Raw genomic sequence first — 19,240 nt, 5'->3', positions numbered from 1 at the left:
ACACTCTTATGAAGATTACTCCTATAATACTAATATTCTTTTACGGTGCAATTATGTTAACAAAATGAATTAAAGTAAAAATAAATATATTTCAAACACAATTAAACATAAAGTAGACCACTAGACTGCCATGTGCATTTGAGTTAGTCGCAAACAAAGAGAGGGTGAATTATGACGTCAGGGTGGTTTACGTGTACTTTAGAACGACGAATGATTTATTAAAACAAAACATACGATGATGGTTAGAAAAAAAAAAGCTAACCAAACATAAAAAAAAATATATAATTACATGAAGAGAAGTGGGTTATGTAACTACTTGATCCAACATACATTTAGCTTATTAGGCCTTCAATATATTGAGACCGTCTAACATCAATAGTTATTAGCTTTTGGTACAAGTTAGTTTAACTTAAACTATTAAGACCGTCTAGCATCATAACATGCACTTGACATGCATAGGTTATTAGAGAAACACTATATTAAATAGAAAATTGTGCACCAAGAGGTAACTTCTACTAACAAGAATGTCCAATAAGGTTTGGAGAGAAAAAAACACTGGGCTAAAGAATAAAAAACACCAGCAAATCAAAACAATAACATGTTAATCCGGTTACACATATTGTAACATGAATACAAACATCCATGTTAACAGAGTCATATATTTTTTTCAATGGCATGTTCATTATTAATATATAAACTAATAGTTACATATATTAAACAAAACTATTTGTAAGTGTCTGAGTGACCTTATTAATTATGATGGGTAAATGAACATATATAAAGTAGCTTATCGTCTTATATACACGTGCATGGTTAAAAACTTTACAAAATACATTCAATGAGGCTTATATGTAAATAGAATAAATATTAAATAAAATAGTAACTAACAACTCCTTACGTTGTTTATGATAAATTTCACAGTGCTAAAATGTATATCTTCTATTTAAAATACGGAGAGTTTAAATCCGACAATATGTATACATAAGTGGCTAATAGAAGTTTATAATTTATAAAATAAATAAATAACTACTTGATTTCATCAAAATGTTCTTCATTAAGGTCATGATCTAAAGTGTGTTGATAGATATATCTAACACCAAAAACGTCACCGTTACTATATAAAAAATAGAGAAGGTATCATTTTCAACATGTATGTGAAATTGGTTGTATATTATGAATAGTTTAGGGACCAAATTGAAATTAAGTTTTCACCAACCACGCCTCCTCCACCCAAGTCCCAACCAAACAAATAATAATAAAAAATAAAAAACCAACACGAATGTTTAAGGCTTGATTATTGAATCCCCAAAAATTATAGACCGGAATCATAGTTTTATATTAAATTAGGTTAGTTACCCGTGTAGCATACGGGTTAGAATAAATATTTTTTTTAAATAATTACATAATGTGAAATACAAAAAAAAAATGCATCACATATATGAAGATATACTGTACGGTAAAAAAAATTATATATTACGTAATTTGGAAATAAAAATTTGTTAGAAAATTCATAAATCATAAATTATTTCTTTATTATTTTCTATATCAAAACTTAGCTATAAATGACTACTTTTTTAAACCAACTCGTGGACCAAAACTCATTTTAATCTTAAACTGTTTTGACATGAACAATATTTGATACTTTGATCAGTTAAGAAACCCACTCGTTTCGTATTGGTTACTTATAAAAATCTAATATTAATAACTAATGCAATATATTTTATATTAAACAAATTAACATATTTATGATGGTATTAATTCTTTTAAGTTAGGATGAAATTATTAAAAATTGAAAATGAAATATTAAAAAGAGAAATATATTTAATATAAGAGAGAGGAGGGAAAATTTTGTAAGGATGAATAATGCAATATATTTTATATTAAACAAATTAACATATTTATGATGGTATTAATTCTTTTAAGTTAGGATGGAATTATTAAAAATTGAAAATGAAATATTAAAAAGAGAAATGTATTTAATATGAGAGAGAGGAGGGACAATTTTGTAAGGATGAATATAGTGATGACATGTGGCATTTTGAAAGCTTTATTTATTAAATAGTATAGATTATTAAAAGTAATAAGTTGGTTTATAGAATTATAGACAAATTTATTTATATGTAATACTAATTTCGTATTCAAATGTGAACATTTTTTCGTCATTTGTTGTCAAATATTCAAAGTCATGTGATTAGATTAAAGTTGGTAATAGATTTAGTAGTGGCAACGTAACAACTTTGATGAATAGGATAATGAGATTATAGTATTATACAATGGAAAAAGAGAGAGAAAATATTATAATAAAAATTAATGTGAATTTGATATGACGGGTAGGTAATTTCCTCTAGCTTTTTTTTTTAGTTTCAATTCCTTTTGTAAACTTACAAACAAAACACCATACAAGTTTTTATTTGAATTAGTTTTGATTATTTCAAAGTTCGCGAACCAGATGATCCATTACATTATTAGTTTATAAATAATGGTTTTTTAATCTTTACAATGTATGAATATATTTAGTTACCAATCATTATTTTCTTAAACCCCAACGTAAAGCTCTAATATATGAAGATAGCACGCAACAATAACAATTAGAAAAAGTGTCATGTTGCACTGATAAATATGAATTATTAAAATACTATAATCAAATAAAAAGTGGTCAGCAAGTCAATTTAGTTATCATCATTGTTTTTGAGAAAAAAATATATATATTTAAGACTTAACAGAGTTAATACATTTTAATTAAGTAATTAACCGAGAAGAAAACATTTGATTAAACATATTTTTTCATCACCACAAATCACGTATAAAGAGAAACATCTTCCCCTCCTGACAACAAGCAAATAATCAACGTACGACTCTTTACCACGTTGTTAGACACTTTACAACATTGCACGACTTCTTACCGCACTCTATTACACTTTACAACACTATAAGACATAGTCTGGCACCTTATCACACCATACGGCACCTTACCGCATCATACGACACCTAACCATACCATATGACACCTTGCCACACTACACGACACATAGCCATAAAATATGATACCTTACCCTCTGGACGACGAATAAATAATTTTATTCGTGACTTAGGGAAAAGATCAACATGATTGTTATCATCAAAGGAAAAGACAAGATTAATCTTTTGTCTCACGTCTAAACTCAATGTAACACCGCATCTTTTACCCTCTTTAATATGAGCTTAAATGTACTAACTTAGAAAGTTCAGGGACCAAAATGTAAATTTTGAAAATCTTGTCCCGTCGCGGTACGCAACGGGGTAACATGTAACCCATCGCGTAGCGCGATGGGGTTGCTGAGTCAGTGGACACGTGTTGAACACCGTGTCGACACGTGGCGCAATATGACGGGCCACGCGTCACCACCGCATAAGGCGGTGTAAAAAGGCGGCGTCGCGATACGCGACGGGCCACAAGGGACCCATCGCGGGTCAAATTTCAGCTATAAAAGGGGGGTGACGGGTTTGAGCTCATTTCATCCCAAACACACCTTCCTTTATACACACATAGCATTGGAAAGCGTGTGCCGTTGCCGTAACAAGCCGACGTGCTGTTTTTTTCTTCGAAGTTCGTGCAATAAACGAAGTTATAATCAAATAGCAATCACATAAGCGGGTAGATAAAGATCCTGCCTTTTTCTTATTATCAATCTAAGTATCCACGTTAAGGTAGGGATTACGTTTAAGTTATTTGAATTATGGCTTAGACTATCAATAGAGGCTATGGCCTTTAACCTTGATCGTATTTTACAAATCATTCACAATCATGTTTTCATGAACGTTACTTCATGATGAAGTAATGTTAAACAAAAGATATATTTTGACGGGCATGTAGTAACTGGAAGGGGGATATCACTAGTAGTAAGTTTCTTGCCTAAGGAAAAGTAATTCGCATAAATCCCAATCAACCGAGGGACCCGTTTACTTACCTGGAGAAACTTACCAACGTGATAGACCCTATTAAGCCAAAGCATGCTATATCAAACGTCACATAAAAACAACTGTTTTCATTCACAATAAAAGATAAACGATTTCAAGGTTAAGCTTACAATCATAGCTTAACTTCATTCAAAACATTCATACGAACCTATTTATGTATAGGTTAATATCATTCACAGTCGATCAATCAATCAGTCAAGGTTTACAACACCGACGGTACAGGTGAATACGTTAACCTTTTCAATCAGTCAAAACATATTTATACTCGATAAGATGAACGGGTGTTTGTCTTAACGAGTCAATCAAATGTCTACATGAGATAATGATATCTCTAAAACATTATAATACAAAGTAGAGAATAATATCAACTCGACCGAATACGCATGTGTCTGTATCCAAACATAACTGTTAAAGCTCAATCAATCAATCAAAGGCAATGAAGCCGCGAGCTTAAATGGTCATGACCAGTTCTCAGTTTAGGGCCGTTTAGCTCGGGGAATACCGTTGTGTGTGTAGGGCAGTGGTACATATACCGGAAGTAGAAATGCTTCCGCTGAGATTGTCAAGAAAACTACATTTGTATTTATATTGTCATTCAAAATGTTTTATTGAGTCATACGTGTTCACCAGCATATAGCTGACGTATTTTTCCAACCCATTGCAGGTAATTAAGCGTAAGTAGTATTAACAAGGATTGGAGTCTTAATGAAGATAGAAGCGCGTACAGATGGCTCCGTTTTTGATATAAAAATCCTTGTAATATGAAAACATATCTTTTGTAAACCAATACTCGGGTATTTAATTCCCGAGTAAATTTTCAACGTAAATTAATATTATATTCAACCTAAAGTCTTCCGCTAATATTAACCCCTAAACTCTGATATATTTTCAAAACAGATACCAATTCGTGGTCACACGCCTAGGCCCTAAGTCAGGGTGTGACACTCAACCACTAAGTCACAAAATCATGAGAAAGACAAAAGACCACGTGAATAGGTCAAACCTTATGCAAAAGACAAGGCCAAACACTCACTTGGGAAGTTGTTATGAGACTAATTGAGGCCACCACAACAACAAAACATGCTTTTAACGCCAAACCTTGTGCAAAAGACATGCCTAACACTTGCTTAGGAAGTTGTTATGAGACTAAGGTCACCACCACAACAGCAAAACATGCTTTTGACGCCATGCTTTTCGAGGCTAAGGATTCCCTCGAAAAAAAACCGTTCTCATGTATGAGCCATGTCACATGATTCCCACTCATTCGGTGATACTTACAGTGTCTTTTTGTCTTTGGCAAATAAGAGTTTCATATAGGATTTCTCATTTCCATTCATACGTGGTGACCACTTTTTCTTTGAATCAATAATCATCATACCCATAATTTTTTTATACGGTAAATTAAGCATACCAATTACCAAGTATCAGTTAAAAAAATCAACTAATTTGTAACACACCAGTTTATACTTTATAGTTTTAGCATCATGATCTATGAAGTAATATAGTAAAGTTTGTATTTAACCAACTTATATAAACCGTTTAGTTAAACAAGTCAACCAGCTAGCTCTTCGTTAAACTAAGATTTACATTAAGGGGGTGTTTGGTACAGAGAATGGAAATGGAGAGAAAATAAAAATGAAAATGGAATTGTAGAGAAAGAGAATTGGTATGGAGAATGAGAATCATTTCTCTTGTTTGGTACACGAGAAAATAAACAGAGAACTTTACCATACCCAACCCCACCTCCACCCAACCTGACACCACTCACCACCGCAGCCCCACCACCACAGCCCCACCACCACCAGCACCACCACCACAGCACCACCACCACAGCCCCACACCACCAGCACCACCACCACAGCCCTTTCTTCAACCACAACCCACCACCACCGGCTGCCGCCACCAAACCCCCTTCTTCAACCACAGTACACAAGAAATTAAAAAGATTCAAATTTTTGGAACATAAGATATAGAAAAAGGAGGCTCAGATCTGTCATCACTGCCTCTTTGGAGATTTTGTGGTGGTGGTTGTGGTGGCGATGATGATGATGATAATCAGAAGCCACCTGCAACCACCGCCGATTTCCACCACCACTGTCACCCACCTGCGACCACAATCACCCGACCATCTGAAAACCCTAACCTACCACGAACCACCACTTGAAACCCTAATCTCCGTTCACCCGTACCACCTGCAACCTACAACCGGTTACCATCTCTGTGTTCACCACTGCGAACGGTGGAGACGGGGTGGTGGTTGCAGACTTGGAGACGAGGTGGCGGTTGCAGACTTGGAGACGAGGTGGTGGTTGCAGACTTGGAGACGAGGTGGCGGCCGGAGACGAGGTGGTGGCCGGAGATGGGGTGGTGGCCGGAGACGAGGTGGTGGTTGGAGACGAGGTGGTGACATGCTATGAGGAGGCTGCTGAGAAATGGATCTCTCTTTGTTTTAAAGAGAAATGGAATTCTCTAGTTTTAGAGAAATAGAAAGAGAAATAGAAATGAAAAGTGGAAAACAAACAAAAGAAATATTTCTAATTCAATTTCTCCCCAATCAAATCCCTCTACCAAACACCCCCTAACAATAAAGTGAACGTTAGTTTGCTTAATTAAAAAGAAAAAAAAACAATGAACAGGTGGTGGAATGGTAAGGTAGATACTTGGTGTTTCATCAGTTCATGTGACCCAAGTTTGATTCATGCCCCTATTACTTAGTTTATGCAGCACCAGGTGGTGATGAGAAACCAGACGAAGATGTGACGTTCACTAATTGGATCATTGAACTGAAGTTACCGAACATGTTTCATCTTCTTGCACTGCCGTGCCTTCGGGTGAGTGTTCACAATAGTTGGTCTTAGTTGAGGGTTTTTCCAGATTGAAAGACGAGTGTATCCCGATGTGATAAATTTAACCGGTAGTCATTGACAGTTAAAAAAAAACGAAAAACAAATATCAAGTACTTGACCTGGGTCATTTGTTGGTCCAAATGGGCAGGGCAATAAAGTCATTCCGGTCACCTCATTCTTCCTTGTAGTCTTCGCGGTCAGGCTCCGTCTTCTTCTCTAACCTCTCTCCGATCTCATTTCTCAACACCAACAAACCAACTGCTCTCAATTCAACTCAAATTCTAAACCTGTACTCTACTTGATCGCCGTAGAGGTTAACAATTTCCACTAAATCTCTAATTCGAACACTAATTTACTCGTTTTATGTTACAATTTCAATTATTATCAGTTAATAAGTTTCCGCTAGGGTTTGTATGGTAGTTATTAGGTAATTATTAGGTAATGATTGTGTATAATATGAATTTGTAGTGGATAACTAACTTCGCGACCAATGAGATCTGGTATGATTAGGAACTGTAAGTTTGTGACTGATTAGGCGATGATTTCCGGTTTCATTTCAGCTTCGAGCTAGTGCTTGTTAATTATTTGCTAATGATTGTATTTAGTTTGAATTTGAAGTGGATAACTAACTTCGTGATCAATGAGATCTAGTATGATTAGGAACTGTAAGCAGTAAGTTTGTGATTGATTAGGTGATAATTTCTTATTTCATTTCAGCTTCGAGTGTGAGATTTTAGGATTGTATAGGACGATCTGATTTAAGCTTTCAGTTAGGTTCAATTTAACTTCTAAGTTAGTCAATTAGATGCTGTGTGTGTGAGTGAGTGTGTGTGTGTGTGGTGGTTGAGCAGATCCGATTTCTACTCGATTGATGTCGAGAATTCAATTGTTTCAGTTTTTAAGTTTCTGTTAGGGTTTGTATGTTAGTTATTCGGTATTGATTGTTTATAGTTTGAATTTGTAGTGGATAACTAACTTCGTGACCAATGAGATCTGGTATGATTAGGAACTGTAAGTTTGTGATTGATTAGGCGATAATTTCCTGTTTCATTTCAGCTTCAAGCTAGTGCTTGTTAATTATTTGCTAATGATTGTATTTAGTTTGAGTTTGTAGTGGATAACTGACTTTGTGATCAATGAGATCTAGTATAAATTGATTAGGCGATAATTTTCAATTTCATTTCAGCTTCGAGTGTGAGATTTTAGGATTGTAATGATCTGATTTAAGCTTTCAATTAGGTTCAATTTAACTTCTAAGCCAGTCAATTAGATGCCGTGTGTGTGTGTGGTGGTTGAGTATATTCGATGTTCTACTCGATTGATGTTGAGAATTCAATTGTTTTCAGTTTTTAAGTTTCTGTTAGGGTTTGTATGTTAGTTATTTGGTATTGATTGTTTATGGTTGGAATTTGAAGTGGATAACTAACTTCGTGACCAATGAGATCTACTATGATTGATTAGGCAGTAATTTCCGATTTCATTTCAGTTTCGAGTATGATATTTTATGGTTATTTAGAATTACAATTGACTAGGATGATCTGATTCAAGCTAAGCTTTCAATTAGGTTCAGTTCAACTTCTAATTTAGATGCTGTGTGTGTTGAGCCGATCCGTTGTTGTACTTGTTTGATGTTGAGAGTTCAATTGTTTCCAGTTTTTAAGTTTCTGCTAGGGTTTGTATGCTAATTATTAGGTAATGTCTGTATTTAGTTTTAATTTGTAGTGGATAACTGACTTTGTGAACAATGAGATCTAGTATGATTAGGAACTGTAAGTTTGTGATTGATTAGGCGATAGGTTCTGATTTCATTTCAGCTTCGAGTACGAGATTTTAGGATTCTATAGGATGATCTGATACAAGCTTTCAATTAGGTTCAGTTCAACTTCTGAATTAATGCTGTGTGTGTTGAGCAGATCCGTTGTTACTTGCTCTACTCGTTTGGTGTTGAGAGTTAAATTGGCAATGAATTATATTTATTTTGAATTTGTACTTTGTAGTGGATAATTAACTCCGTGAACAATGAGATCTGTTACGATTAGAAACTGTAACTTTATGATTGATTAGGCCATAATTTCCGATTTCATTTCAGCTTTGAGCTAGGGCTTTTTATAAAGTGTTGAAAGTTACTGAACCTTCGCTAATTATATAGGATGATCTTATTCAAGCTTTCAATTAGGTTCAGTTTAACCCCCAAATTAGTCAATTAGATGCTGTGTGTGTAGTGGTTGAGCAGATCCACTCGTTTGGTGTTAAGGATTCAACTGTTATAAGTTTGAAGATCAGCTATTTGAATTCTGTTTTCTATCTATAATGATTCTATATAGTTTGAATTTGAACCGGAGGGATAGTTTAATGACCAATGAGGTATGCTATGATGGGAAACTGTAACTTAATGATTGATTAGGTGATAATTTTTGCACTTATTTCAGCTTTGAGTTAGGCCTTTATAAACTATTGAAAGTTACAGATGTTTCGCTGATTATTTAGGATGATCTGATTCAAGCTTCATTTTGGTTCAAATCAATTTCCAAAATTGAGGTTGCGTGTGTGTGTGTGTTTACTGGTTGAGGAGATCCATTGTTCTACTCGTTTGATGTTAACGATTTAACTGTTTTCAGTTTATAAATCTGCTATTTGATTTTTGTTTAGAGTATGCAATGATTAATGATTGTATATTGTTTAAATTTGAACCTAGGGAGTAGTTAATGACGAATGAGGTATGCTATGCTGAGAAAAATTAACTTATTGATAAATTGGAGGTGAATTGGGCGATAGTTTATCTATAAATTCGAGATACGTACTTTTACAATTTTGAAGATTACATGAACTTATTTACTAGTATAGGGTTTTACTGTTATTTAGAATGATCTGGTCAAAGCTCTATATTATGGGATTTAAGATTTCGACAATGCTGTTCAAGTGTGTGTGTGTTCGCTCGCGAACAAGATCCAGTTCAATTTTTGGATCTGGAAACGGAGAAGTGGCTTTGAGACACTTGATATGACACTTGATATTTATGGAAACGCAAAATTGTAAATGGTTGAATTGAGGGAAATTGGGTGACAATTTATCCTTTTGAGTTCCATTTTCGAAATATGACAATATTAGTTTTGGTAGTTACATAACTTTTTTACTAGTATGGTATTTTGTGGGTTATCATTAATCTCTCAAATGTATCTAGTTAGAAAAATTAGAGAATTCAGCTGTCTTTAGGTTTTAGAAATTCTGCCCAGGCTTATAGCCTTATAGGCCCACAACGATTCTATCTACCTTGAATTTAAAAACGGAGAAGAAGTGAAGAAACACTAAGTGACCCCGGCAGATTAAGGATAATCTTAGGGTTAAGTAGATGTTTCCCACGAGGGTTAGGTCCGGCAAAGATGGTTATTCTTCTGATGACCTGCAAAACAGACACCGTGAGCTCGTCACTGAGAAGGGGGGGGGGTACCTCCTTGTGACCACCCTCCGGCGTGAGAATCAGACTAGATTGCTCTGAATATAAGTGTATATTAAGAGAAATAGCTAGATAAGATAATATCAGATGATATGTGATAAGATGTGATATCCATACCGTTCCAAGGTGTTTGGAGTATTTATAGCCGAAGGTAGGTTTCCAAGCAGGTACAGCCAGCTGTATAATATTCCTTTTCCACCAACTGTGGGCTACGTACGTGTCATGCTGGTTGGTGGGTAGGCAGCGGCTGATAGTGACATGGCCGGCTGTGTACTATTCCTTTTCCACCAACTACAGGCTATGTACGTGCCACGATGAGGGTTGGTGGGTAGGCAGCGGCTGATAGTGACATTTTGTACTAGAGCGTGCTCCTCCTCGTACTGTTGTCGGTGAGCTGTCACCCTGTGATTGGTTCATGGGCTGCTTTGGTCAGATCTTGTCTATTTTGTCCATACCTTGGCAGGTATAGTACAAAAGATCTTCCAGAAGCGTATGGACTGGCTCATTTGGGCGGGAGTATTCCCGCCTTGCTCATTCCTTCTTCAGGTGACATTACTGAATTATTGAGTTAGTGCCTTGTGCGTGTAGCCTTACTATTAGTGCGGGTAGCCTTCCCTGATGGCTTGTATCCGCAGCTGCGGGAACAGGCGGGGTACTTTACCATTGGGAGGCTTTTCCTGCGGGAACAGCTGGTGTACTGCGCGTAAGGTCTTCATCTCTCTGAGCATGGTGGGTCCTGCGGATCCAGTTGGTCTTTGCGCAGACGTCCCTCTTCAAGGTGAGTCTTGCGGGTCCAACTGAGCTCTGCTGGGACCTACCTCTTCAAGAAGCTTCATGACCAATGATATTTAACAAGATGAGAAATTGTAACTTTGTTACCGAAAAAGAGTTGCATTGAGTGATAAGTTTCCCTTTGAATTTCAGTCTAAAGATTACAATTGCGTTCAGTTTAAAATTTAAATTCTAAGGCGATAATGTGGAAGCATGTGTATGACGTGAGTGTGCTTATTTGCATGTGTGTTTGCTCGTTGAGCAGATCCATTTCAGTTCTTGGATATTGAAAGTATATTAGATATGTGGATGAATATGGCAATAAGAAGCATGAAATGATTATTGTTAAAGTTACGATTTGCTATAATGTAAGTTTAGTTGATTGAACTTCAGGAGAATGGCAACTTAATGTTTTATCTGGGGCAGATATGCAAGATTGGATTCTAAAAAAGTGCAAACTAACTAAAACTTCAGTCGGTCAATTTTTATCTGTTAATTACATGTGTGTGTCTGTGTGTGACCGAGATCAAGTTCTGAGTTAAATTTAGATACCATTTTACTTAATGTCTCATGTTTCAATTGATTGTCATGTTTTTGATGTTAGTCTACTATTTCTTGCGACTTTATGGTTTTATACAACTGATAATCACTTGAAAACTTTATATTTATATCATCTGCCACAGGAAGTTACAAAAGGTTTAATGGTGCTTTTACAATTTTGTTTTTTAGATGAAAGAAATTAGAGATGGAGTAAAAAGTAACAAGATATCAAGTTCTGAGCCACTTGTTCTAGACATAGAAGACTTTAAGGTAAAGCTTAATGACCTTATCATTTGGGTGTATGTGATTTTGTAGGTGTGTGTTTGTGGTATAATGTACTCAATGCTATTGCTGTTTGTCCTATTTGTTTTATGAAGGGGGACTTTTCATTCGATGCTTTATTTGGAAACTTAGTAAATGAGCTTCTGCCAGCTTTTCAAGAAGAAGATGCTGACTCATTAGAAGGAAATGGTAATATCAATGGGAATGATGCTTTGTCAAATGGAAGGTCAACACAAGCACAATCAAGCCCGCTATTTCCAGAAGTTGACTCTTTATTGTCAATGTTTAAGAGTTCATGTTCACAGTTGGTCGAACTCCAGACACAGGTACATGTAATTACATAATGGTCATGCACCTGTTTTGCATCTATTTACTGAACAATTTTGTTGCTAAACCTCATATCTGTATACTTGTTGAAGATTGATGGAAAACTATATAATCTTAAAAAAGATGCTGCGGCACAAGACTCTAAACATAGGAAGACACTTGGTGAGGTAAATCACTAACTTCGTTTTTTGAAGGTTATTTTCAATATTACGCGTTTGTAAGTTAAAAAGGTTTTTTTTGAGTGACCAAATAAGTTTTTATGATGAGCAAGAAGTTTTTTCATTCAATATCCTGGCCTTACTAATCTGGTAACCACTTTTGAGGTCTGATTTTATACAACCTGCCCATACTATGAGTATGGAGACATTCTGATATGGATTTATTGCATGATACTTATCTATCTGCACATAAGCATTATTAGTTTGTCAGAATTTTGAAATTATATGCATCCTATATCAAGCTTCAAGTTTGACGCTCCATCATTAAGATTTTAACTAGTATCTATTCTCAGCTAGAAAAAGGCGTAGATGGCTTGTTTGATAGTTTTGCAAGACTGGATTCACGTATATCTAGTGTTGGTCAGACCGCTGCTAAAATTGGGGATCATTTGCAGGTAAAGTTTGACTAGCACCTTAACGAATAAGTTTTATTGCTCATAATTCATGGAAGTTATTGAGTGATTGTTTACTTGTAATGGTCTGTTTCAATCTTTATGCTTTTTAATGCCAGAGTGCAGATTCACAGAGAGAAACCGCTAGCCAGACTATGGAGCTCATAAAGGTACCATAAGTAGATGCAACTAATATCTTTTTATTTTTTGAAGTGTCTTGCAAATTGCAATGCATAACACCTCACTACTTGTTCTACCATGTAGTACCTGATGGAATTTAACAGTAGCCCTGGCGACCTGATGGAATTATCCCCTCTTTTTTCTGATGACAGCCGTGTTGCTGAGGCTGCTTCTATTGCACATAAATTGCGTATGTATACTGCTTATAAACACCTTACTTGTGTATTTGTGCTTGTTTCAAAATGGGCTAACTTGTATTATGCTTATGTGGGGCAATTTGAGTTTTTTGTCATACCTCAAACAGGTCAAATGGGTAACATAAAAAGTTAGATAAAATGAATATGACTCAAATGAGTTGAACAGGGTGAAACTCACCCAAAGTGACTGTCAAGCGAATAAAACCTTATAAAACCATTTTATAATAAAACCAAGTCATTACTGTGATAACATAGTTTATGCTTTTATGTTCTTATATTCATCACATTAATTATTAATGAAATTATATAAGACAAAAGCGGGTACGATCAAAGCTGACCCGACCCGGTCCATTTTGTCCTGCACAAATATTAAACCTTTTGATGTGATTCTTTTAGGGATAAAATTTGTATATAAAGTAACCTTTTTCTCTTTTGTTGTTTCTATCAGGTTCATTTGCAGAGGAAGATGTTGGAAGACAAGGTGTCACTATGCAAGGGAATGCAACTGCTAGTAGAGGATTGGAGGTTGCAGTTGGCAACCTTCAAGAATACTGCAATGGTAGGTTATAATTAAGTTCTTGATTTTTAGTTTGTGTTTAATTATGGGAACAGGGACCACAATCTTCTCTCACATGAGCAACTACAAGAGAACGTATTTGCTTCATTTAAACACATTAAATTTTCAAAACCCGGACAACCCATCTTTTTATATAATTGACATTAAAAAATTATTGTATACACAGTTATAATATAAGGTAACATGTGATTTAAATCTAAAACCAAAGAAATTTCATTTAAGTTTGAGGTGAAATCAGTTTACTGATTTGACACTTGACGATAATGTTTTTACAGAACTGGAGAACAGATTGTTGTCTCGGTTTGATGCTGCATCTCAGAAAAGAGAACTGTCTACCATGGCAGAGTGTGCAAAAATATTATCTCAGGTACCGCTGCACTTTCTTTCTTTGTCTTATTAGCTGGAAAGTATTTGCTAATTAATATGTTCATCAGAAACTACCGAGTTACAAATTATAATGTAATGTTTAATCATTGGGCAAACTCTATAGACTATAAATGTACTTAACTACTGTCCCAATATGACAAGCTGGCTTTTTTTTAATTGTCAACCTGCTATTATGCACATGGTAATCTATTAAAAGCATAATGTACTAGTGATATGCAGTTTACGATATGGCTTTTGGTATGCAGTTTAGCAGAGGTACTAGTGCCATGCAACACTACGTGGGCTTAAGACCAATGTTTGATGTGGAGGTTATGAATGCCGACTCCAGATTGGTTCTTGGTGACCAAGATTCCTTACCTAGTCCCAGTAATGTTGCCCGTGCCCTCTCTTCTTTGTACAAAGAAATAACAGGTATGAAGGTTTCCAACATTTTTGAAGACCAAACTAGTGTTTTCTTGATATATAATATACTTCTTTCAAATGACTTGTAGATACTGTCAGAAAAGAAGCGGCTACCATCATGGCTGTATTTCCTTCTCCAAATGATGTCATGTCGATTCTAGTACAGGTATTTTAAGGAAACCACATTTTTTCTAGGCATTTTATGAGTTTTTCTTACTTATATATAATTGAAAATTTACTTTTATAACCCGGTTTATGATGTTTCTGCGACAGAGAGTAATGGAAGACCGAGTTCCTAAACTTTTAGAAAAGTTATTGGTGAAACCATCTTTAGTACATCCGCCTCCAATGGGTGAAGGTGGTCTGTTGCTAGTAAGTTCAGTGACTGGGTGCATTTGTTTGTATATAAACTGTTATCTGTTTGATTTTAACTATTTAATGTTAATTTTCTTTTGTACTTGTACATGGTTTCAGTACCTCAGAATGCTAGCAGTGAGCTATGAGAAGACACAGGAACTAGCCAAAGATCTACGCAGTGTGGGATGCGGTGACTTGGATATTGAAGGTACAATATTTTATAAAATCGTTGCTATCTTCATTAAATGAAATCATGACTTAAGGGCAGAAGTTAGTTTTGCATTGTAAACATAATATACGAAGTGTGAGTGTTTACAGGTTTTAGTAATCAGTAACAGAAGCGGACCTTAATTGTGGATGGCATAAAAACTATTATTCTAGTTGAACTTAACTAAGCCAAACATGTCATTATAGAAATGAAATTTGGCTCAATTTGGCTGATTATACAAACTATAAGATATAGAGGGATTAGATTACAAAATAACGCGATACAATATCACGCTAGCAAATAGCAATTCTACTTGTAGGATGAAACTAATTTTCACATGTGATGTAGCTTTTACATTGAATCATAGTGTTAGTTGAAACATGTGCCACGCATGGATCGATTATTCAATATTAGAAATTTGGAATGAAAGGAAATACAGTCCATGTGAAACATAGTAATCTCTTAAGCTGTCCTGACATACATTTTGCTGTTGTGCAGGCCTAACAGAGTCTCTATTTATTGATCACAAAGATATGTACATTGAATATGAGCAAGCTTCTTTAAGGCAGCTCTACAAAGCAAAGGTTTCTTCAATCACAGCCCTCTCTCTCTCTCTCTCTCCACACACACACACACACATCCCCTTCTATACTTATTGGATTTTGACATGCAGATGGAGGAACTGCTTTCCGAGAGCCAGCTGTCAGGAGAGTCAACAGGGTCAATTGGGCGGTCAAAAGGGGCTTCAATATCATCTTCCCACCAACAGATATCTGTTACAGTGGTCACAGAGTTTGTGCGTTGGAACGAAGAGGCAATTTCAAGATGCACTTTGTTTTCACCTCAGGTAAAGTAATTTTAAATATCATCAAGTGATTATAGTCCATAGCAGCTTTGGTATATTATCTGTTGCGCTACTCTTAACTAAAATTAAGTTACCAACAAGTTTTCGTGAATTGTTTCCTTCCAGCTTATCAATCATCTGTATATTCTAATATTCTATACCGCTATCATGTTAATCAATAGCAAATAGAATCCGGTCTGTTGAAATTATAATTCTTCTGCACGAAATAGCCACATCTCGACAAGCCCTTCATGCATGTCGTATGCTTTTGGATGCTTATGAAAGGTTCTTATGTTTTACCTGTTTGTCTTTAAACAGCCCGCTAGTCTTGCAGCCAACGTCAAAACTGTGTTCACTTGCCTTCTAGATCAAGTAAGTTATGAATCTAAGAAACTTTTATGGCTTCATCATATGCATGTATATTCATTATTCACCCTTGCCCTTTTTATGGTGCAGGTGAGTCAATATACAACAGAAGGCCTTGAAAGAGCTAGAGATGGCCTCACAGAAGCTGCAGCACTGAGGGAGCGGTTTGTGCTTGGTACAAGTGTCAGTCGAAGAGTTGCTGCTGCAGCCGCTTCTGCTGTAAAACCTCTTTATCTTAAAAAAATAGTTTATTTGAGCTTTGCTGTTGTTGAGTAACAAAGGCGATCACACTTATCTAACCAGTCATGACAATCTAATCTTGATGTGTAGGCAGAAGCTGCCGCTGCCGCTGGTGAAAGCAGTTTCAGATCTTTTATGGTTTCTGTACAACGGTGTGGAAGTAGTGTGGCTATAGTTCAACAAGTAGGTCGCGTTACATCTAGTTATATCTCCTCATTTTCTTATTTACTAGTGCGACGAATCTGAATTCTTGTTTGATTATGTTTGCTTTTGTCAATTGTCAGTACTTTGCCAACTCTATTTCAAGGCTTCTGTTACCTGTGGATGGGGCACATGCCGCTTCTTGTGAAGAAATGGGAACAGCTATGTCCAGTGCAGAGGGTGCTGCCTATAAAGGTCTCCAACAATGCATCGAGACAGTTATGGCTGAGGTTTGTTATTAACTGTCATTGAAACAACATCTTCTATATATTAAGGTATCTACATTCAGTTTTGTTAACAATCTGTGTGTTTCCCTTTTATGTGCAGGTGGAACGGTTGCTTTCAGCCGAGCAAAAAGCTACCGACTACAAGTCACCGGATGACGGCGTTGTTCCTGATCACCGCCCTACAAATGCGTGCATAAGGTTGTCTTTTGCCCTTATCTGCAAAGTCAGAGTTCATATATTTATTTCTAATATTAAATATTTGTCTATTTGCCAGAGTTGTAGCATATCTCTCTCGTGTGCTTGAGGCAGCATTCACTGCACTAGAAGGTCTCAACAAGCAAGCTTTCCTAACTGAATTGGTACCGCACATTTCTTATATATAATTATTTGTGACCTGTTTAATTTACCACTACATGCTAAGATGATTAATGAAATACATAATACAGGGAAACCGCTTGCACAAAGGGCTAAGTAATCACTGGCAGAAGTACACTTTTAATCCCAGGTAACCTCGTTTTTCTTTTAATTTTACTACATTTAAAGTCATCGGCGTTGAAACGATTTGGTCAAGAACTCTGAACTCTCTTTTTTGTAGTGGAGGGCTAAGGCTGAAACGTGACATCACTGAATATGGAGATTTTGTGCGAAGCTTTAATGCTCCTACGGTTGATGAGAAATTTGAATCATTAAGCATGTAAGTTGCATTCGTTTATTTTATATATGCTATTTATGTTCATTGTCTATTCCTTACTTATCGTGAAAAGAATTTAATGTGTGGCACTTGTTTTTAATCTTCAGCTTGGCCAATGTTTTTATTGTGGCTCCTGAAAGCTTGTCGAGTCTGTTTGAAGGCACACCAAGCATACTGAAAGACGCCCAAAGGTAACTAATGAATTCTACGACGACATTTTGATATTGACGACCTATATGTCATGTTCTAACGACCTGTCTTTCCGCGTTGAATAGGTTTATTCAGCTTAGAGAGGATTATAAAAGTGCAAAACTTGCAGCCAAACTCAGCTCTCTTTGGCCAAGCTCTTAAAAGCAGAAACAAACTTTTACCATCGGAGGTTTCGCCGGATGTTATACTCTGTCCATTTCTTTATTTTTTTTATTTTCCTTTCGAAACAAGCAGATTTTGTGCACTAGTATCCAGTCTGTTTATATATATGACTTTAGATGCTATGGGTCTCGCTCGCGTGTTTTATTATGTGTTATTGTAATAAAACATAATATGTATGTTATATATATGACTTTTATATAATATGACTGTTTATATATATGACTTTTACACATGTATGTTATTGTAATCGTTATAGATTTTAGTTTAAGTTGCCCTCCGTTTAAACTTTGGATTTCTTGTTTGTTTGAATGATATTGCAAGATCATCAAACTTCCTACTTATTATTATTATTTTAATAAAAATGTTGCACTGTTTGTTTATAGAAAATGATTACTTGTCTAAGAAATTATGTGATTGTTGGTTTTTTACATCTGGCAGCATAAAAAAAAACATAAATCTTGACATAAACAGTAAGAAATTATTTTTTCCAATCAAAAATCTCAAATTCTCAATCATCAATGGTAGGTTTCTAGACTTTTTTGTAAATGGGATTGGGCCGGCCCAATCGCACGAAGAACCATGGTTAGTTATGACCGTGTGGGCTTTTCAATTTAAGTTACGCTAAAAACCTGCTCGAGGTATACATAATTTCTTTGGTTGTATACTTGTATATCAAAAATTAGGATTAGAGTAAACTGCGGTTTTCATTTTTGTGGTTTGTTTAAATATACGGTTTTAGTCTAATAGTTTCAAATTTGCGATTTTCGTTTATGTAGTTTCATTCTATTTGCGGTTAAACCCGACCCCACTACCCCCGTTAAGTGTGATCGTTAAACCATCAGTGTGCACCCATGGGAGGAGCAGTTTTGTCATTATTTTCCCCAAATAAATCACAGCCCTTCACGTGAGAGGGCTTGCGAATTAGGGCCGAGGTTTATTTGGGGAGAAAAAGTGCAAAATTGCCCCACACTGAGGTGCACGTTGATGGGTTTAACGACCAGACTTATCGGGGTTAGTGAGGTCGAGTTAATTTGCAAGTGAAATGAAACCACATGGACGAAAATTGCAAATTTGAAACTATTGGACTAAAACCATAGATTTAGACAAACTACAGGAACGAACACCACAGTTTACTCTTAGAATTAAATTGTAACAATTTGATTGCCTTATTTTCCTTTCGGTAAAGGATCAATCAGTTAGATAA

General features: G+C 35.7%; 1 protein-coding gene across 2 annotated transcripts; it reads left to right on the top strand.

Moving 5' to 3' along the window:
• Nucleotides 1–6,955: 6,955 nt before the first annotated feature.
• Nucleotides 6,956–18,129, top strand: LOC143550450 (exocyst complex component SEC10b-like). 2 transcript variants are annotated; one of them, XM_077041091.1, is made up of 25 exons: nt 6,957–7,116; nt 11,758–11,838; nt 11,946–12,176; nt 12,270–12,344; nt 12,689–12,790; nt 12,907–12,957; nt 13,052–13,157; nt 13,613–13,723; nt 14,017–14,108; nt 14,374–14,539; nt 14,620–14,696; nt 14,804–14,902; nt 15,005–15,095; nt 15,594–15,679; nt 15,769–15,942; nt 16,258–16,311; nt 16,396–16,524; nt 16,636–16,728; nt 16,830–16,976; nt 17,074–17,171; nt 17,248–17,332; nt 17,420–17,478; nt 17,569–17,667; nt 17,772–17,855; nt 17,940–18,129. In XM_077041091.1, exons 2-25 carry the CDS (start codon nt 11,758–11,760, stop codon nt 18,013–18,015), a joined length of 2,466 nt encoding a protein of 821 aa, XP_076897206.1. In that variant the 5' UTR covers nt 6,957–7,116; the 3' UTR covers nt 18,016–18,129. The 2 variants fall into 2 exon arrangements, with proteins under 2 accessions (XP_076897205.1, XP_076897206.1); XM_077041090.1 differs by having other exon boundaries at nt 6,956–7,116; nt 16,258–16,524.
• The last annotated feature ends 1,111 nt before the right edge of the window (nt 18,130–19,240 follow it).

The sequence above is a fragment of the Bidens hawaiensis genome, unplaced genomic scaffold, assembly GCF_021521415.1.
Source record: "Bidens hawaiensis isolate Kalapana, Puna unplaced genomic scaffold, B.hawaiensis_p1.1 tig00016041_1, whole genome shotgun sequence".
NCBI classification, from domain to species: domain Eukaryota; kingdom Viridiplantae; phylum Streptophyta; class Magnoliopsida; order Asterales; family Asteraceae; genus Bidens; species Bidens hawaiensis.
This window is presented reverse-complemented; position numbering and strand designations above follow the sequence as displayed.

Coding starts and splice junctions, on each gene's coding strand:
- LOC143550450 (XM_077041090.1), top strand. CDS start 11,758: ATGAAAGAAATTAGAGATGGAGTAAAAAGTAACAAGATATCAAGTTCT. Junction 11,839..11,945: donor TAGACATAGAAGACTTTAAG/GTAAAGCTTAAT, acceptor TGTTTTATGAAG/GGGGACTTTTCATTCGATGC. Junction 13,158..13,612: donor TTCTATTGCACATAAATTGC/GTATGTATACTG, acceptor TGTTTCTATCAG/GTTCATTTGCAGAGGAAGAT.